Source organism: Microchirus variegatus (assembly GCF_963457635.1).
Source record: "Microchirus variegatus genome assembly, chromosome: 12".
In the NCBI taxonomy this organism is placed as follows: domain Eukaryota; kingdom Metazoa; phylum Chordata; class Actinopteri; order Pleuronectiformes; family Soleidae; genus Microchirus; species Microchirus variegatus.
In genome coordinates, this window is record NC_139813.1 from 10,381,715 (window position 1) to 10,403,779 (window position 22,065).

Below are 22,065 nucleotides of genomic sequence, written 5' to 3' on the forward strand. Positions count from 1 at the left end.
TAAATTGCTTTAAAAAATGAGTATTGAATGACCCAAGAAAGAACTCATCAAATAAAAAAAAAAATCAGATTTGTGTTTCAAGTGTGGGTGGAGGTACGTGCTCTCAGAGCAGATCTTTCTTTCTTGCTTGAACCAGAACAAAGCAAATGATTTGTCTGCAACAGCAAACAAGAAAAACATTCAAACCTTAAAAGACATTGCTTCCCTCCTATTCTGGCATTAAGATTTAGGATATCCGTTAAGGTCAAGCGATCATAAAAACCTACGAGTGTTTTCGAAAGGTTAATTGGTGCCAAATCAGCACTATTTTAAAGGGCCCTTATCAATACGTTCAAAGGTGTTTTACAACAGCCATGGAGTACCTCTCTGACAGGCCTCTGATAAGTTGTATGGGGCTCTTTGGGGGGATCCATGTATTGATTTGAAACCGGGTGAATGGAGAAAAAGGGGCTCTTATTAATGTAACGTGGGTGGTTTATTATCCCTGGGACAGGATAACGATCCACGCTCCCTGAGCAGCACTGATCGGTTGGTTCCTGTGCCTCCGACATATCGATCCACTGTGTCTTGGTAGAGATTCTGAAACTATTGACAGTGCTGGCCATAGCAAGAAACTGAACTACATGTGGGTGTATGAGGGGAACCAATTTGTTTTGTTGATGCCAAAAATTGTATGTATGTGTTTATTATGGAGTAAACTAATCACATTTCACTTGAACTTGCCATAAAGAACCCAGGGTGAGTTCATGTACCCACAGACAATCTGATGTGAATACATGTTTCTATACTCTTTGTCAGCTCTTTGCCACCTTCCACAGGTCAGGTCAGGTGAACAGAGACTCGTTTCGGAATCAGAACTGAAGAAGAAATTGTTACGGATGGAAGCAGAACAAGAAGCAATCCTAACTTCCATGGGTGAGGAACTCGATACAGCCTGCCACAGTCTGGCTAGAGATGGTGAAGACAAACTACAGGTATTTAAGTTCATTACTTTACATTTTGCCCATAAATTGAAGTGTTTGGAATGATTCTACGGATCCCTGCTAGGGTCAGGTGTAGAAAAAATAAAAATTGTAAATTTGTAAACTGTTCCCTCAGATTAGTAAACTGTTCCCTCAGTTGGTCCTTTGTTGACTGACCGAAAATCCAACTTTCTAAAGCAGTTCCTTGTTTAATTCAGCTTGTGTTGATTCCCTCTGGGAAAGTAATATGCTCATTGGAAATGATTTCCCATAGTTGCACAGTGTATGGTAGGGTTGATGAGAATGGAAAATCTCTGGTGGCCCAAAGAACTAAAGCTTAAAATCTCCACTTGGCTTCAATTTGTCGTTTACTTTATTTCAAATGCCCACTTGAAAAAAGAAGAGCTAACAAAACACTTCTTGGTTTGGGGTCCTTTTGCTCAGATAGGTCGGTCAGTCCTGGCTAAAATAACAATAATATTTACAAATGCATATAGCACTATGTATGTACTATTTCCATACTTCCTCCATGCAGGCAATCTTTAATATGTACCTTAAAGTTCATATTGTATGCAGATGATACATTTTCCTTCTGCTTAGTTTAGGCACTCATCTTCTTCCTGCCCTTCATGCTTTTCCCTGTTCATCTCTCAAAAATATAATAAATTTAAGTGCAGATGGGTAAAAAGAAAAACTCCAGTAGTATCCTATTATCTTACTAAGATCCTGTAGAGTATCAAACATCCCTATCTTTCCAAGTTATGTCTTTTTGAAGTTGTCTGACATGATTGCGTGGTTGTTTGGTAATGAATATTTCTTGTTTACTCTCTTGAGAAAGAAATCTTAATCTTAGTGTTTGTTAAAGAAACCTTTAAAAAGCTATTATGCAACCACGTTTCTGAAGTGCTTTTTGACAAACATGTTTTATGCATGTTGTCTACTGAAAAACATATGTACTAAACCCTGTTAAACAAACTTGTTTGGTGCTAGTTTTCCTCTGCTGTTCCAGGCTAATGAACCCAGGCAGCTCTTATCTACTGTTATGGATTACCCAATCTGGACCAGCAGTGCAATAGCCAGACATGCGAGCCACTGCCCAGCCTGATCTGTAATCTGCCATGTTGAAAAGTAGTCAAACTAACTAGTGATTGGACTTATGGGTGAAATAATTAACAGTTGATGGAAATATTAGGTTTCAATTACCTTGTGATACTCTCCGTTCTTATTTCTCTGTGGAGGCATTAAAGCAAGAAGTTGTGGGACAATATCTATCGCACTAATTCAAAGTTATAAGAAAAGTTTACTGGGAGCAGTGCCTTGCCATAAGGGCTGAAGACAGAGTACACAGAGTTTGTACCATTAATAGTTTGTACCATTAATACCATTACTTGACAACAGACACATCTACAGTCAGACCTGTAAAAAGATGCTTCAGTTGGCAATCAAAGGGTCAGTGTATAAATACTGACATATGTAATTTATATCGCCCTACAATGAAAATAATTGTGGGATAATACACAGCCCTACATGTAATACAAGAGATGCACACTATAAATGTATTGTATGTTGTTGTCAACATAGTATATACAGAATATTATTATTATTATTATTTTTTTATTTTTTAAATCAGGGAAATTGTCATTGGCGGAACATCATAGTTTCATAATGAAAGGAAAAATGTTTGACAGCTTTTTTATTGCAATGATAAACAAGATCTCAGTTCTTTTAAGAGCACTGTCTCGTCACACTCTGAGACCATGGGAAATCCCAGCCACCTGTGAGCCGTCAAAAACACCCATAACCTTTGTGCCGTCCTCGCAGACAACCAGACGTCATCTTAGTTTCTATTGTAGTTTGCACTTGACGCTTTATTCTGCTCCGTAGACACAGGCTCTGTTGTGAATGAGATCAAAATACAGTGTGTTTGCATGTGTACTTGTGTACCGCTACAGATTGAATCAGTGCTGTGGGAAACACTGCTTCCCCCGTCTTCTTACTTGTGACCAACTTCTGATAGACATCTTATTCCTCTTGAGCACCGCACATTTGTATCATTTTTCTGTGGACTTTCTTTTTTCCTTTCTCCCTTCACTTTAAACAGTTTGAAGTGAAATGCCACAGTGGAAATATCAATAAAGTCGTCCTCCTGTGTCCTTTCCACCTGCTGTTAGCTTTAACATTTCCGCAACTTAGCTGTCTTCAGCATTTTCACAGCGGGGACGTGAAACAAACAGCAATCAAAGACACACTGTCATAGATTTACTCGCATTCTGAAAGAGACGCATGAAGCAAGCAGTCACATATTTAAATTAGCTGTGGCAGACACAAGGACTCCATGGGAATGCCTCTGAAAAAAAGAGTGTCATTTCTTTCACTTCAGCCTCGTAGATAACACTTTAAACTCAAAATCTAAAGTTTTCAGCAGTTTCACCTCCTTTTTGTCTGCCGTCACACCAAAACGGTCTTTGATGACTCCAGCAAGAGTAACGACAAAGGCATTTTTTTTTTTATCTTCCCACATGTCACACTTTGCCAATGCAGTTGTACACTCTCAGCAACAGGAACCACTGCACAGCAGTACCTCTTTGCTGAACTTTAAACTGCCATGGCAACAACTTGGGAAACTCATTTTGTTTGCATAAGGATTTGAGTAACCGGTGGAAAAACTTGCTTGACACCTGTGCAGAGATTTTTGACATGTCATGGGACAGGAAAGGTAAAAATCCTGCTGTCTGCTTTCAATGTCTGTTGATATAAACACCCTGTCACAAAGGAGTATTTGAAACATCACATATACTTTTTTTTGGTCAACTTTGTGCACAGCTGCATGCAAATATGTGTCTGTGTGGTGTCTTTTCCTGTAGTGCCACCAGCAGAGCAGAATTTCGACTTAGTCTGTGAGGAACCTCGATATCCACCAGATGGATTGGTACAGAATTTTGTTGACATTTTCAGAAGATGAATCCTAAATAGTTTTGGTAATCCCTTCACCTCATGCTCTTGTGCCTTTATGGGGTTGACATTCATCATTACTGCAATGTTTCCAATTATTGGATGGTTTGTTATTTAATTTAGTACAGACATTCCTGTTTCCTGGGATGAAGAGTTATTACTAATCTCTGTCAAAATGTGTCTGTTTATGTCAGTTTATGATCAAATACCTGTTAATTTTAATTCATTGTCAATCAGCAAAGGTTCTAATACATTCAATTTAAATGGACATGTGAAATATAATCGTTCATTTTGCGTTTGTGTGCCTGCTGATGCCTGTGCTGTCCAAGACGATCAATGACGAATGTGAAACAATCATGGCAATTTCTTTGCTTAATAATGGCTGGGCCTACCTTGCACTGTGAGATAAGCCCAAAGACAACCACTGTTTTGGTCTTGCATGCAAAGATAGCTTGGAAATTTTCTGACCATCTCGCAGCGTGTCTGCTGGTACTATCCAATACAGATTATACTGCTTCTTCCAGATCGTCTTCATCTATGTCATATTCTGAGATAATCCAATTTAACATTTCTTGCAGTAATGTAGAAAAAGAAGGACTGTTTTGTCATGATGAAACATAAAATGATTGCTGCTGTGATAACTTTCTATTGTTGTTAAACTCAGTGTCAGTATAACAAAGTGCTGTATCATATTTTGGCTTCGGGTTTGGCTTTTCTTGTCAGCCCTTAAATTTATGGATTTGTTACTTAAACTGGACTTCCTGGATCTTGTTTCATGTCTCAGTGGTACCTAAACACAGCCCATCACTGGTATCTATAAGCATAGTGATCAATAAGACTCCATTATTGGCCATATCAGGCAACAGAAAGGCACAGGAGAGCTTTTTCCTGTTTTAGATAAAAGAGTCACTTTAGATTGTCCTGGTCATTAAGACACATTATACTTCATATTACCACAATATCATTTGAGGCCTGTCATATATTTCTCCAGCTTTCTTATTTGTGTTGGCACTGTCACGGTCAAGTCTATGCATTATGTTTTAAAATAAACAGATTAGCAGGTTGTAAAGTGCAAACCTAATGGCAACAAAGGGGCAAGATTACCAATAGTCACATGAAATACCTCATGTGTTCACCTCTTTATATGATAATGAAGCATGAAGAGATTATCAGCCTTTGGTTCAAAAAAGAAAAATGCATGTGAAGCCACAGCTGCCACATCTCAACAGTTTCATATCTCTGGCAGAAGCAGGCCATCAACTGAGCATTGACTAGTAATGTGAGTGTTTATCTGTGCGTCTGTGAGTGTCCTTGTCCTCAAGTGTGTGAGTGTACTTGTATGTGTTATCTCTTTAGGATCTTGTCTGGTCTAAACACAGACCTCGTCAGTACCAGTGGTCCTTGTGGAGACTAACACCTGGCAGTTCCTAATGAGACAGAACTTAATTTCTGAGCAATTTGTTATTTAATTTGAATTGTGGTTAGGTTAAGGTTAGTGTTAACTCTTTATTTAGGCTGTCCAAATGAATGGAAGTCAGTGCAGTGTCCAAAGAAGAATAGCTGCGCAAACCTGAGTGTGTGTTTGTGTGTCAGCAGTGGTTAGTAGTTGGCAGTCAGTCACTATCTTTTACTGATACTGACAAGCGTGTCTTGGAGGGATGGGACCTACTCCCTGAGCTCATTTACGTGTGTGTCGTGTGTCATATGCTGCTTAATACAAACACACCAATTTAAATTGGCAGAAGACAAAAGTTCAGTGTTTGACAGGAGACTGTTGTTATCCTTTATGTGGATGTTGTTTCGCCATCCACATTTTAAATGACTATTTTCACAGAAAGTTTAAAATGCATTTTTGTGCATTCATTTTCAATACTATATATTTTTTGTCGCATGCTCTTATTCTACAGGCAATCTCACAGAAACCTGGATTAGTGAAAGACCCCCATCACTGGCTCGCTGAGACAAAGGTATGATCAGTACATGCATGCAGCAATGATAATGTCACACTATATACAATATTATCAATAATCAGTGTTCTGGTCTGGCAAGCCAAGTGTTTTTGTTAACATTTTCTTTCTATCTTTTTTTGGTTGTTTAACCTTGACAATATGATGATATATTTTCGACGAAAGCACTCTCTGTAGCTTAGCACTCATATGCAGTGAGAATCAGCAGCGATTACATTACAAAAAAAACAAAAAACTGAGCTTCAGGGATTTACGACGGAGTGCCTCTCCCCAATAACCAGAAGAGAAAGGACAGTTGCAAAATTCATCTCTAACTGAAGTTCAATCATGAGCCAGCATCGGTGACCTTCTTATCGAGGCTTTTTCAATATGAGATGCAGTTTGCATTTAATGCTTTGCCCTCACTTCCTTATGTCTTTCTCCTTTGCCATAATAGTTGCTATTTGGCTTCTATCCAAGATAAAGCGTATAACCCTTTGGTATTGCAATAATGCACTTTGCAAAAGAAACATGTTATTATAGTGGTGATGCAAAGTACTGTGTTGAACCATGTTTGCACAATTTGTAGTGTTTATCACCATAATATATATCTCCTGTCAAACGAGCCCTCAGATTACAAAGTAAAACACTGGGGAACAACAGAGATAATTAGCTTGCTGGCTAAGGAGTTTTTATGTTTGTAAAATACACATTTCCTGAGCACAATTAGAAAACGCATTAAGCCACCAATTCTTCTTGTCTTTAACAACTTGAAGGAAATATTGCCATAGCATTAAAACAGGTAGCTGAAAGCTGTGTTTCTCATTAGGGAAAAAGCTCATTCGTGGGCCAGTAGTTAAAGTTAGGGTTAAATAAGTAGTGGATATTAAGTCTTCAGGACAGTAATGCAAGCTCTGTAATCTATGTAATGTCCTTTATAGTGACCTATAGCCATGTGTGCCGGTACTGAGCCTTTTAAGAGAAGAGGAATTAAAATGATTGCACGAGAGCGTTTTACTTCCACAGGAAAACAGAATTACCTTGTGAACGTCTGATATCTGACGGTTTGTGGAACTTAATTAAGTTCCTATGTGAGGTCCTTTGCATTGATTAGTGTGCAGACTTTTATATTAGAAAACCAAATGAGCTTTATATATAAGGAACATAATTTTTCTTTTATCTGATTGGCCTGGAATGCTAACTCTCAAGGTCAACCTTTTGGTTTAATGTACTTAAATTAGGAACTTTTTCTTCTTTTTAATTTTATCCTTTTGAATTTTAGACGTCGTCCAAAATTCTCCGACTCCACTTTTATCAAATATGATATATAATATATAATCTGTGCTGACTATGTATTTATTTTAAACATCCAGACGAAGCTACGCTGGCTGTGTGAGGAGGTGCGGGAGCGTGTCACAAGAGAACAGCGCCTCAGGAAGCAGCATCAGCAAACCAGGGATCAGTTGAAGGCCCTCAGGCAGAGCCGGGACTCCGAACACATCACTCTTTTGCAGCGCCTGGACCAACAGGAGAAGCTGCTGAACTCTCTCAACACTGAGAAGAAAGGTAAAACCAACAGTATTTCATTAGAAAAAATACTGTCATGGTGATTTTATACCGATTTGGAGGTCTTTTCCTCTCCCCCCTCCAAACATTGTGGTGTTATCAGCATCAAAGCATCCCAGTGATTCACATTAGGTGACTGTGTCTGTTGAATAAGCAGCCCCTCAACTGTTAATTGAATGTATGAAGATGCAGCCTAAATATGAACTATTTTCTCTTCATTATATTAATCAAACTGCATTAAAAGCAGTAAATCATTAAGTCTATTTGCAATACAGAAAGTTTTCTCGTCTTTATAGTTCTCATGTGCTGTAATGCAGACAATGTGAAAATGGCTGCCTGTGCTTTTGTGTATCTGATGCGTTGTTTTTTTAGAGCATACACTCTCTGGTCACCCTGTTTACCATGATAAATGTTGGAGAACCTTTCTTTGTGTGAAATTTGAATCGTCTATGGAAAGGAAATGCTTACTTTTTTTCTGTCCGGTGTCCTATTTTTGACTGCATTGCTTTTAACAAGCTGTGAGCCCGTGAAAGAACAACTTGTTTCAAGCACGGCGTCAGAACAATACTGGAAAATGGGCCTCATTTGTGTTCCATTAACAGAGAGAAGGAGAGATAAAAGACACAGAGAAACAATAGAGGGAGTCACAGTTGAAGGGGAGATGGGAGAAGAAAGCCCCATACAAAGGGACAATCAACTCATTATATCACTGTATGTTTTTTATAGTGATAAGAATTGCACCATAAGCAATAAATTATGGTATATACTCGCTGTTAGTCTTCAGACTCAGTTAGCCATTCAAGCAAAGTAGCTTTGTCCGTCTTCTGTGAAGGCAGAAGCACTGATATGGTTATCCTGGTAATTAGACCAATGAGTAGTCCATGTGTCACAACAGCTACACTATGCTGTTATCTGAATTTAAAGCGTGGGACTGGAGATTTTATCGCATTTAATATGGCTTCTCAGTAAAGTGGCTGCTCTCCTCTGCTCTAAATCCCTCAACTGTGCAGCGTTGCAGAACCGTTTCATCATCACATCTGGTTTTATTTTCTCATCAGTTCTGCAGTGTTTTACCTATTTACCTAGGAATTGCTTTCTTATAATGTAGGGATGTACTAATCCTGATATCAAGTAATGGATGAGAACCAATCTGTGCATTTGTATCTGTGCGTACACACACATAAATGAGGTTCTGCCTCATTAAGATCAGGTTTTGGTCCTTATGTGGACTACTGGTCTTGACAGTCTTTATACAGGAAAATGTCCTAAAGAGTATATAGACACAGACATTAATTGTGGGGACACAGGGTGAATATATATGTTGCGCAAGTCGCTACAATGACAATCATCAGTGTTTGCACAGAATATAAATGTAAACACTCTATTATCGAGCCACCTGTTCCAACAAACATGGCGAGAAGACATTTTTTTAAGCCCTACCCTCCCTCTATCAGTGTTGCCTTCAACAGTACAGCCATTATGTCTCTAATGTTTCTCTCTAAACTATTATTTATCTTACTGACGTAAAAAAAAAAGTGCCTTTCTAGGCAAATACAAGTATAGGATCTGGACTAAAATGCTGATTGCAACATCCCTATTTATGAGCTATGTTTCCCTCGTACACACTAGCTATTAATGGCCACAGTCTGCTGACCTCTTGAGTGACCCACTGTAATTGTCTTACAGGTTACAGTTTCTGTTATTATCCCTGAGACCTTTGACTTGTGCAATGCTCTCTATAGGCTTTTCATTTTCAAACTACAGTTAATAACAGTGTGGCTTGTTGTGTTACATGACCTCGCAGAGGTTTTTCAGTACAGTGGGTTAGATGTGACTGAAACAGCACTTTGGCAGCAGCAACCATGGACCACTTACAACGCTCTTCTGCTGACTCGAATGTATAGTGGAATGCAAAAGTTTGGGCACCCCTGTACATTTTCATGATTTTCCTTTATAAATCATTGGTTGTTTGGATAATACATTTCAGTTAAATATATCATATAGGAGACAAACACAGTGTTATTTGAGAAGTGAAATAATGTTTATATGATTTACAGAAAGTGTGCAAGAATTATTTAAAGGTGCATTATGTAATAAATCTAAAGCAACTGGCCATAAAATCTTCCTAATATGTCACAGAGACTCAGGAATAATGTTCATATAACAAACTGAACTCACCAATCAAACAACAGTACAGCCAAAATATTTGCATTAAAAAAAAATATTTTGCAGACTGCAAATCATGTTTATGTTTTGAAATCATGTTTTTGCATGTGGCGCCACCTACTGCCGTCCACCAATCTTTGCAGTCAGTAGAGTCTCAGCTGCCGAGCAACCACGGGTTGCCAGTTACGTCAGAAAACAAAACCTGAAAGACCTTGGTATTTTGAATTTGAATGTAGTAACTGGTTTGGCCACATTCTTACATATGGCACCTTTAAACAAAATTAGGCATGTGCATAAATTTAGGCACCCTTGTCATTTTATTGGTAACCTCACTGACCTTTGACCTCCATACACAGGTGAATCCAATCATGAGAAAGGGTATTTAAGGAGGCTAATTGTAAGTGTTTCTCCTCTTTGCATCTTCTCTGAAGAGTGGCAACAGGGGAGTCTCAAAACAACTCTCAAATGACCTGAAAACAATGATTGTTCAACGTCATGGTTTAGGGGAAGAATACAGAAAGCTATCTCAGAGATAGCAAAGGGTGTTATGCATGGCGGACAAAGAACACAGCATTCCAAGAAAAACACTTGCTACCTACAGTAAAATTTGGTGGCTATTCCATCATGCTGTGGGGCTGTGTGGCCAGTGCAGGGACTGGGAATCTTGTTAAAGTTGACGGTCGCATGGATTCCACTCAATATGAGCAGATTATGGAGAACAATGTCCAGGAATCAGTGACAAGTTGAAGTTGTGCCACGGCTGGATCTTTCAACAAGACAACGACCCTAAACACAACTCAAAATCTACTAAGGCATTCATGCAGAGGAACAAATACAACGTTCTGGAATGGTCATCTCAGTCCCCAGACCTGAATATTATTGAAAATGTGTTGATGTGTGATTTAAAGCGGACTGTCCATGATCGGAAACCATCAAACCTGACTGAACTGGAGATGTTTTGTAAAGAGGAATGGTCCAAAATACCTTCTGCCAGAATCCAGACTCTAATTGGAAGCTGTAGGAAGCGTTTAGAGGCTGTTATTTCTGCAAAAGGAGGATGCACAATATTTTTCTTTTGTGGTGCCTAAACTTATGCACATACCTAATTTTGTTTAAATAATTCTTGCACACTTTCTGTAAATCATTTAAACTTTATTTCAATTCTCAAATATCACTGTGTGTGTCTCTTATATGATATATTTAACTGAAATGTCTTATCCAAACAACTAATGATTTATAAAGGAAAATCATGAACATTTACAGGGGTGCCCAAACTTTTACCACTGTATAGTTTAACAGGCTAAAAAAGCAGAGCTTGGAGACGCTGGTTGTTTATTGTATAGACAGAAATGGTGTTTAGCTTTTTCCAAGTGTCTCTGTCAAGTGGGGTGGCCAGTGTAATAAGATGTATGCCTGTTTACATGCACAAACACTTGACAGGGGGAGATTCAGTCATCCCCAGGTAATTGGATATTGAACCTGAGAATACATTATGTGAACGACAGCGAGACAGACAAAAGAGCAATTCTTGTAAAACATTTGCAGAGGTATTTAAAGGCCGTTAGGCCATATGCTTTAAGAAAAATGAGATAAATGCATCCATGTGTTCAGATCACATTATGAATACCTCTATCATAATGTGAGCTGTACACATGGATGCATTTATCTCATTTTCTCATTGACAGAGTCTAGTTAAATGCCAGTATAAATGGTAAATCACATACTTGGCAGTTATTTAGACCTCAGATACTGGAGAAACAATTGTATTATCACTGTCCTATTATTATTTTATTAAGTGTTATTGCCATTCAACAAATATGTTGCAAAAAGCTCTGCTCAGCCTAAAACCAAGCAGAGATAAACTGGATAAATATTGACAAACTTACTTTTCTATAACCCATGATGTGGTTGTGAACATAACTCAGGTATAACGCCTCAGGATCAGGACATAAAATGGCTCATCTGTTAATCGAGAGGTCAGTGGTTCAATACCCAGCTCCTTCAGCCTACATCCCAAAATAGACGTTTTTTAGGTAGGGAAAATCTCCCCTCAAGTGTGAAACACTGGTTTCTAAGAAAAGTGAGGCACTGTAGTGAGAATGCAGCCCATTTACCATCCATTTATACCTGACAATTGAATAGCTCTGCATGAAAGAGGACTAATAACACTGTAAATTATAGGACAGGTAAATGTACTGTTAAATGGGTGTTAAGAGCAAAATAATTGTTACTTTTCTCATCAGTCAATCAGCTCATACTCTTTTGAAAATTGTTTGGTCTGTAATGTGGCACCATAATGACCATTATTTACGCCCAATGTGATGTTTTGTAGCGGCTCCTTGTCTGATGAGCACTCCTAAATACAAACCATTGTACCATTTTCAGCTTTATCACTTACGACCAATAAAAGCAGGAAAATCTCTCACATTTTAGAAGCTGCTCTCGATGTAGAAATATATAATTACATAAATGATTTATGATAGACTGATTTATCACACTGTTTTATATATTACACACACATTGCATCAAAAAGTAAATACATGGCACACCTGCCATGTATGGAGCACATTGAGCATAATTGAAATGTATCAGGTTAATGGTCAGCAATGATCTTTTAATATATGCATTGTTTCACGCAGATATTAATTTCACGCTGACCAGGGAATTCTCAAGTCTCATGCTAACCTTAATTTGTCAAAAGCAACCTCTTTTCTTACACAGTTTTCTCATTTCAGAGCTGCTGGATAGGAGTCGCAGGAAGGAGGAAGAAATGAGAAGTCTTCAGGTCAGCATCATATGTCTTCACTAATTCTTCTTCTTTTTCTTCAGGTTAACCTGCACTGCAAAAGTAGGGCTTTATTATTTAGCTGGCCCAATTCCACAGCTATGACAGCTGGCACAGTTTTTGTTTTCACACTATTTTGGGTTCCGATTTTTTTTCTTCATAACAAGAGAATTTATTTTGAGTAAGTGCTGGGCTTCAGTCATCAGAGTTCTGTGTTACACAGTGCCGCAAACATTAGTACACAGCCGTGGGCCTGACAGATTCCCTGCAGCCCTGCTTTAACAAGTAGCTAATTACTGCAGACATGAGGCCTTGGAATTTTAAAGCCACCAGAGGCCTTGTCAATGTCTTACAGAAGAACTGCAGCATCTACACTTGGCAGGCCACCAACTCACCTAGTCTGGCGTAGACTGGTCCTCTTTACTCACCATTAAACAGTGAAACACATGCACTAACAGACACACACTAGAATTTTTTGTTTCCAAACTGCCTGTGTGAGCTTGAGTGAGTGTGTGCACTGTTTGTTAACTCTTTAGGAGCCTTTCTGGTATACACACTGACATTGTCAGGACCAGTAGTCCTCAAGGAGGCCAAAACCTTGTCCTAATGAGGTAGAACATAATTTGTGAGGAACTGGTTATTTTTAGAGCTACGATTTGAATTGTGTTTAGGTTACATTAGGGTTAGTCATTAACTGGTTATAGTTAAGTGAAGGAATAACACTTTGTTTAGGCTGCCCAAAGGAATGGAAGTCAATGCAGTGTCCTAAGAAAAATAGCTGCATAAAAAAATCTGTGTGTGTGTTGGATTGCAAGGTCCCATCTGTGGCTGAACGATGGCACCTGCCAGAGCTTGTGTGCAATTAATCAGCCCTCTTAGACCCAGCTTTTAATTATGAAGGATGAGAAAAGAGAGATGTGGAGAGTGAAAACAGAGGTGTTGTAGACATTATTAAAAAAAAAAATTTCACTCTCTTTTTCCCCCCACCCCTTACCCATATACTTAAACATGACACCTATCATGAGTCCCAAGAGGCTGATTTGTGTTAAAGGTACAGTATGTAAATTTTCGCAACATTTATTAGTAAAGTTGCATGTTGCAGCTAATGGCTAAGCTGTGTGAGCCCTCAGATTTAGCACAATCTTATGTTAACTCCAGTTGTTAGAGCAACATAACATCACTTTCATCAACATCACCTAACCCCCTGCATTACTTAAGATGTGTGATGAGCTTTTTAAAAGGTCAAATTTGAACTAAGAGTCAGGGGTGCGGTTTTAGTGCCTCTGCCACAAGTCTTCGTTTCACTCGCAGCATAGTCCGTTATTTTAGCTGACGTTGGGTGCCGGTGGGCCGACGCATGTTTTTGGGCCGGTCCGGGCTGTCATAATTTCATTAAAAGTATATTATTAGTGCTGGGCACGTAAATGGCGTTATAATGCATGAGTAGTTTCCATGACGACTGACTGGAAAAAGACGCGCGTAACGTCATGTTTACGTGCCTCCCGATTGTTAAAATTAGTTTTTGTGCCGCGGCACCGGAGTCCATGCACCGTTTAGCAGTTAGTTCCGTCATGCGTTCTGCGTCATGCGTTAACGCCGTATAGTGCCCAGCGACATATATTATAAATCATTTTTTATGGTTATCATGTAATATTCGTGAAACATTTAGGTAACCAGTAGGGCTGCAACGATGAATCGGTTTTAGAGAGTTTTTTTTGTTTTTTGTTTTTACAATTAATACAAGCTTTGTGATTTTTTTAGCTTCTTAAATGTGAATATTGTCTGGTTTCTTTGCTCCATTTGACCAAAAAAATATTAAAACTAGGTTCCAGGTTTCATATTCGATTAATCGAGAAAATAATTGTCAGATTGATTCTAAAACTAAACAGTACATTTCATTAAACACTGAAAAGACATCTCGTGCAGTGTTTCTTTGACAACCACTTTCACTTCAAGATGGCAATTGTGGCCATCTCTCCCAAGATGAAAGTCTCTGTGAGTCGTGAAAGAGCATTTAAATTTTTTTTAAACATGGTTTAACTCTTTTCCATTTAGGCTACTGCACTTTATTTTAATTTTTTTAAACAATACAATGCCGACTTGTCATGGTAGGTGCACCGCCGCGTCACGGTAGGTGCACCATATATTTTCCTTTTTTTTGTCCTTTGCCAATCACACCCCTGATGAATGAAGTGATAGCCATAGCTGTGGGTGGGAAATAAGAAAATTCCCTCGTTACAAACCATCACTGCATCGCAGACAGAGAGAGTGAGGCAGTCGGTTTGGGAGGAAGTGCAGGTGTGCGTTTGAGTGGCAGATAAGAGGCATAGTGGCACTTATGCATCGTTAGAGAGGTAATATCAGTCAGGAGCTGGATGAGCAGTGAGAGTAGTTTGTCTTTGTGTGCGTGTCAGAATGTGTGATAAGAACCCTGTTGTGAGGTACAGAACTCTCCTTAGCCCCCGTGTTTCCTTCCCTTGTTACCTGTTTGTTGGAACACTGCGACTCTCCTTTTATAATCAGTTATTTTACTGCTAATCCACCATTTTCACTAGTTAAACTGGAGTCACCTTCTTAAATATTTACTCATATAAATAATATTGATGTTTCTTTGTATTTACAGGACCGTGTGTTGGATGTAGAGATGGTAAGGTTTTATTTCATCAGCTATATTTAAACTACAACTTGGAATATTCATGGAGTTGTTGGATTCAAAGTCATGTTAGTGGTCAGCAATTCATTAAAGTTGTATCAGGTTGACCTGAGGTTTATTTTTATGCAGCAAATATCAGATAATTCCCAGCAGAGGGACTGGAAATGACTGCTTTAGTCAAGACTCGGACTACTATTAATCATCATACGTCTTGCCAACAGAGTAAAGAAAGGAGCTGTCCTGATAATACAGTATTGACCTCTCCATTTAAACTGTTGATGTCCACCACTAACATCCTCGACAGCCATTACATGTCAATCTGAAATTACTTAGCGCTGCTGAAAGGTTATATTGATCCAAGCGTGTTTTTATTCTCCAGTTGAAAATAAATAGATAAATGAAGCCGTCTAACACGTGCTGCCTATTCATCATGATTACACCACTTCATGACCACTTCAACCTTTAATTAGCCATTGTGTGAAAGGAGAGGAAATACCACAGGCCACCATTCAAGACAAATCATTTCTGCTGACTACAACAACGCAGCAGCAGTGCGTCTCGGCCTATCCTCCACTCTCTGGTGGCGGGGATCATCTTGCTTTGTGTATGTATATATTTATGTATGTATGTCAGTGTGCCATTCAGAGTAGGAAGGCCTTGTTCTGTTGATGCTTAAAATCTCCACATCAATGGGAATGGAAACGCCATGAGAAATAAACAGAGTGAACTGCTGCTAGATTACGGAGTTGATGGCACACTGTGTCATAACAAAAGTCCTGCGAATTAACCAGGTGGTACAACATCATGTCTGTTAGTTATCAACTTATTCTTACAGTTTCACACTCTCATGCTTTGAACCACGCTGCTGAGTTTGTATCTCGTGTCTCTGATAAAGGCCCCTGATGTAAACAGCTTACATTTAAAGCGGTTACAGTTAAAGCTGGCAAATCAGAATCGAAAGCCAAAAGATAAAACATGTCAAACATTTATATAAACCCCCTGCAGCATAATCCATTTACCCGTACCCTCAGTGTATTTTAATCAATCTGCAATTCATACTTTCATCTTTTGCTCAATTGAAGTGGAGAGTGCTGAATAACCTGAAAGAGCCATGTAAGGCAAAGAGGGAGATGGTCATCTGCATTTCTGATACTAGATTAACTAGTACCTGTGGCATGTGAGCTACAATTTCCTGCCCACGCTTCTTAAAATATATGTTTTATATACTGAAATATCTACTCCAGGGAAATCAAGAACTCATACTGGTGAATGCATTCATCGATTTTGTACGTGGCTGTTTTCAGAACACAAGAGTAGCACTGGAGCACTTGGAGTCTCTTCCGGAGAAACAATGTCTGATGGAGGACTTCAAAGATTTGGAGGTGGGTTCACTGGACACTCAGCGGGATTTTAGGTGTTTATATCACCGTGTTTTATCAACTTAAACATCGTCACATTAAGACATGTCTGATAAACACAACACAAAAAGGAGTAGACATGGAAGCATGTGTAGTCGCATTAATTTATATGGACACCACTAATCAGACCATTGACCTTCTTCTGAAAAACACATTATTGAGATTACAACTAAAATATTATTTTCCATATTTCTGTTTACAAGTTACTGAGCAGTGTTTGTTTTTTGACAAGTAGAATTCACTTCTGAAACCTTTCGTGGACACTGTTTTGTGTTTTCAGTCATACTCTCACCTGTTTGCAGCCAATGTTGCTGTTGCCTCCGTCTGTCCTGATGCAGCACAGGAATGTTACTGGGCGATAAGAGATCTAAACGCTGCTATACTGAGAAATACAGAGAGAGTTGTGTGGAGCTGGGGTTCAAATCCCGGTGAGGACAGGTCAGCTAATGCCCTCAGGCAAGGCCCTTAATGCTACATGCCTTTCTCAGATGTGTGAATTGATCAATGTAAATCGCTTTGGATAAAAAGTGTCGGCTAAATGACATGTAATGTGTTGTAATGGAGCTGATTTTTAATCAGTATTGTGTGAACTCGCTTGACAATGGCTTGAATGTAACAGTTTGTTTAAAAGTCATGCACTAGAGCAGGGGTCACCAACCTTTTTGAGATGAGAGCTACCTAAAGGGTAAAAAATAATATGGAGGGCTACCACATTAACATTTCTTTTTTGTTTACCATTTAAATTATTAATATTATGCATTCAACTGCATACACATTCATTCCAGTGCTTACTCCTAACGATTACCAGTTTTTATAAACAATATCAAAGATATTTTACTGAGCGATCATACGGATACATGCAAGTGAGGTGAAGTGAAGTGAGCCGGCGGGCACCGTATTGGCTGCCTGCGGGCTACCAGGTGCCCGCGGGCACCACGTTGGTGACCCCTGCACTAGAGGTTTAAGTTAAAGTATAAATGCTGTTTGTATGGCTTTCATATTCAGACAGTTGTGTTAATTGATTAAGAGATGAGAGGAGAGGATGATACTGAGGAGATGTGAAGGAATATGTCAAACTGGGTAGTGTAGAAGTTTTCTGATTACAGAAGACAATATCACGGATGCAAGCTGCCATTAAGCCCTGTAGAAGAAGAAATGGGTTAAAATACTGCTGCCCATGTAAATGTATTCACTGATTGGCTTTGTTATCAGTATTTGTCCTTTGCTATAATGCTATCCAAGTGTTCAGACTTGATTGAATGCTTTGTCTTGCACCTGGTTTGGTATAACGAACACAGTCTCCATTTTGTGTCTTCAGGAGTCACAGCGGCAGAGGGAGTTGGTGGAGCAGCGCTACACCAAATACAAAGAGATTGTGTGGGACCTGCAGCACCAGCTGGACGAGTCCAAACGCAGAATCCAAGAGTACAGAGTATGACACAAACACACATGCACACAATGAGCATTATAATGCCTTACAGGGGTCTGTACGCCCACACAACCTACACTTTTCTATTTTAGTCACTTAATTACACTATTTTGTTCAATCACACAGCATTTCACATCAGGACAGCCTGGCTTTTTGAGAGCCACTTATGCGTGTAGCTCGCCCACACCGATGCCAATGTGTGCGTACCGCACCTAAATCGCAAATTGTATGAATAAATTACTAATTCCACATTCTGGTAATGCATCACGGGGGACAGACAGAGTGGCACAAGCTCGTGCAATGGCACACACATGGATTTGAACAACAGCTTAATTTTACCAGTCACTGTTAATCGCAACAGCCATCTACTGTGCTGTAGAGCAGACAAGGGAGCCATCAAGACATCATTGCTGACAGCTGATTGCCATTAGCGGTATGCCGCCTCCCCAAAACAGCCATACATTCACTTTTTAAATGGTTTTAATCTGCCAGATTACCCTGTTGGTTTGCCAAATGACTCCTGTGTTGAGTGGTAAGTGTCGATTGCATTAGCTTAATAGCTGCTGCCCACTCGGGGGTTTGTTTAAGGAAAAAACGATGGATGGAGTGTCTTTACACCACTTTCATCTTAATCAGAGTCAGCGAAACACGCACAGCAGAAAGCCCATGCATATTAAAGTTGTCCTGTGCTTGGAGCACCATTTCTAAAGCTCTATTCAAACAGCGTTATGGCTTTTGGCCGATGCATGTCTTGGATATTGCATGACATCTGTATTGTTGATAATCTTAACTCAGGATTGAAGAAATGTCAAAATTCCAGGGACAGCAGAGACTTGGCAGGCATAACAACAAAATATTGTCCCGGCTACGCTTTTGCCTGCATGGTTACAAGCGAATAAATGTTGGGAGAAGCAGCCATTATCATGCACAACTGCACAAATGACACTCTTCAACCAAACATTCTGTAAAACATTTGTGACTCCCAAACAAGAGGATTTGCCTCACACCTCAATTTCACAGTGGACTAAATGGATTTGAAACCAAAAGCAACGAAAACACAGAGCGTTTCTAAATTTTACATACAACATTTAGCTTTGCAGAGAATGTCATTGTCGATGGTGCCATTTATTCCCCCTCTCACAACTGTTTATTCAGTCAATTTGTTTAATCTTTCCATTATCACATAATGAGCTGAATGTCATTAGACAACAGAAGATGGCAACGGTCAGCATGTATGCTAGTGTCATCCTCAGGCTAATGCAACACTCTTACAATAAATACGTTTGTCCTCCATTTTTCACACTTCCACCTTTTTTTGTAGTGTTAAACAGGCCTCAGAGCCTCAGAGCATGGCTGTATACTTTCAGTCTCCTCACTCTGTCCACTTGTCTTCCAGGAAGAGAAGATGGATGCCACATCCAGGAGCCTGAAGCTGGCTGCTCTTTCTTCCTCCATCAAAGACCCCAGCACATTCCTCAGCAGCTCTCTGAGGTCTGACACACTGTGTGAGTATATCTATACTGCAGCTGTCTATACTGAAAGCTATTGTTCCGACCGGACAGGTTCTTCTTGTCGTTTCTTGTCGTTTTTTGAAAATATATATTTTTTTATACTATAGCATCATAATGATGGCTAAAACTGAAATCCAGGTCTTTAAGCAAATTACACTAATGACTGATTAATGTCTATACCTTTATATTATGATCTGCATCTTGCTGCACAGCACTACGCTTTCAGAAATAATGCTATTTTAGCAACAGTTTCAGCTGAGTGTAATATGTGTTATCTCTCCACATGACACCAAGAGCTCAACTCGACAACTTTCCATGAATGCTTTATGGGTGCATCTGCCTGTGTCGCTGACATACACATGTATTACTTCCCTAAGCTATTTACAGATGTTTAGCACAGCTTGGTCTTTTTGAAGAAGTTTCTGAAACAAAAAACAAAAAAGAGACCCATATCTGGATCACCACTAAAATCCAATAATTTTGTCTCATTTGGACCAAAAAAAACGTTTTTCAAATTTTTTTTTAAGATTTTTGACGACATAGTATAGTATGTCGTTTTTGTCAAATTTTGGACCACATTTTTTCCCCAAAAAATGGTCACATTTTGGACGACATAGTGTAGTATGACGTACTACATAGTATAGTATGATGTTTTTGTCAAGTTTTGAACAAAAAAAAATGTTTTTCAAAAAAATGGTCAGATTTTGGAAGACATAGTGTAGTATGACGTACTACATAGTATAGTATGTCGTTTTTGTCAAATTTTGGACCAATTTTTTTTTTTCAAAAAATGGTCACATTGTGGACGACATAGTGTAGTATGACGTACTACATAGTATAGTATGACGTTTTTGTCTCATTTGGACCAAAAATAGTTTTTTCAAAAAAATTGTCAGATTTTGGACGACATAGTATAGTATGTCATTTTTGTCAAATTTTGGACCACATTTTTTTCCCCAAAAATTGTCACATTTTGGACGACATAGTGTAGTATGACGTACTGCATAGTATAGTATGACGTTTTTGTCTCATTTGGACCAAAAAAAAGTTTTTCAAAAAAATTGTCAGATTTTGGACGACAGTATAGTATGTCGTTTTTGTCAAATTTTGGACCAAATTTTTTTCCCCAAAAATGGTCACATTTTGGACGACATAGTGTAGTATGATGTACTACATAGTATAGTATGACGTTTTTGTCTCATTTGGACCAAAAAAAACGTTTTTCAAAAAAAATGTCAGATTTTGGACGACATAGTGTAGTATGATGTACTACATAGTATAGTATGTCGTTTTTGTCAAATTTTGGACCAATTTTTTTTTTCAAAAAATGGTCACATTGTGGACGACATAGTGTAGTATGACGTACTACATAGTATAGTATGACGTACTACATAGTATAGTATGACGTTTTTGTCTCATTTGGACCAAAAAAAACGTTTTTCAAAAAAATTGGCCAATTTCAAAGCAATTTCATTAAAATATGTCTTTCAGTCATGCTGATAGAAAGAAAAATAGTCTTGGTGGAGGAATAGTGCCAATAAAAGAGGTACTATGCGTCGTATAAAACGGATACATGTATATAGATCATAGGAAAATATTTGACTTGGTTGTGACTGAGAAATGTTTTTTTCTTTTGGCTTCCTTCTCTGGTGCAGCTCCTCACAAATGCCTGACCAGCTCAGATTTGGATTACTCTGCCGTCAACGGGTCCAAACTCCTCACAGATTAGCTCAACCACGAGTGAAATTTTATCTCTACTCCTTCAAAACCAGACGGCCAATTCTACCTGCCTGGTGCTCATCCAGAACCAAAATCCAACTCTACTATATACCAGGAGGCCTTGGACTCGATACTAATCCTCAATGACTACCTCAACCTGGCAATCACTGAAGGTGCTCGACAGCAGAAGGATAACACTTTTTCATAACAGATTTTGTACCAGGTATTGAGAAATAGTTTGAAGGAGGAGATATATATTTGCGCTCTGTGAAGCAGTATATACTTAAGTGTTTTTATTTCTAAGAACTTAAGCAAAGTATTTTTTATGGGTTTCGACCTATTTGGTTTTTTATTTTACCATTACATTTTGTTATTTGAATATCGATAGCTTTTTCTGTACTCGTGTCAATGTGTTTTTGCTATACACAGAACTCTGGTGCCTTTTTGTACAATATGCAGTTTTATTGTCACAAACATTAGATGGTGTTTATCATCAAAAGCTATGATTTCTTTTTCTTTTTCAATATCACCTATATTTTTGCAAAACATATTGGGGGGGCCAAGAATGTATGTCTATTTTTATGAAATGCAAAAAGAAGTCAATGCACTGTGAATAAATCCCCATGCAGCTGAAACTTCAGCTACTCCCACTGGCACATCTTTTACATTTTGCTGAAGTCCCTCATCAGAGACAAACTGGTCAAATTGGTAAAAAAAAACAAAAACGTCGCAGTAGTATGTCGTACAAAAATGGTCAAAAACGTCATAGTATGTCGTCCAAAAATGGTCAAAAACGTCATAGTATGTCGTCCACAAATGGTCAAAAGTTGTCAAAAAAGTCATAGTATATAGTATGTCGTCCAAATATGGTCAAAAACGTCATAGTATAGTATGTCGTCCGAAAATGGTCAAAAACATAATAGTATAGTATGTCGTCCAAAAACTGGTCAAAAAATGG

General features: G+C 38.7%; 1 protein-coding gene across 1 annotated transcript in view; it reads left to right on the forward strand.

Annotated features, from left to right (window-relative positions):
• Positions 1–21,117, forward strand: part of cep128 (centrosomal protein 128) — a gene marked incomplete at both ends in the record, with an annotated part of 41,036 nt that extends 19,919 nt beyond the window's left edge. The window contains 9 exons of the mRNA XM_083898267.1: positions 819–974; positions 5,822–5,881; positions 7,234–7,426; positions 12,328–12,377; positions 15,001–15,024; positions 16,335–16,412; positions 17,767–17,880; positions 19,274–19,382; positions 21,044–21,117. Of these exons, the coding sequence (XP_083754393.1) occupies positions 819–974; positions 5,822–5,881; positions 7,234–7,426; positions 12,328–12,377; positions 15,001–15,024; positions 16,335–16,412; positions 17,767–17,880; positions 19,274–19,382; positions 21,044–21,117 (858 nt within the window). The remainder of the gene's footprint in view (positions 1–818; positions 975–5,821; positions 5,882–7,233; positions 7,427–12,327; positions 12,378–15,000; positions 15,025–16,334; positions 16,413–17,766; positions 17,881–19,273; positions 19,383–21,043) is intronic.
• Between the last annotated feature and the right edge of the window lie 948 nt (positions 21,118–22,065).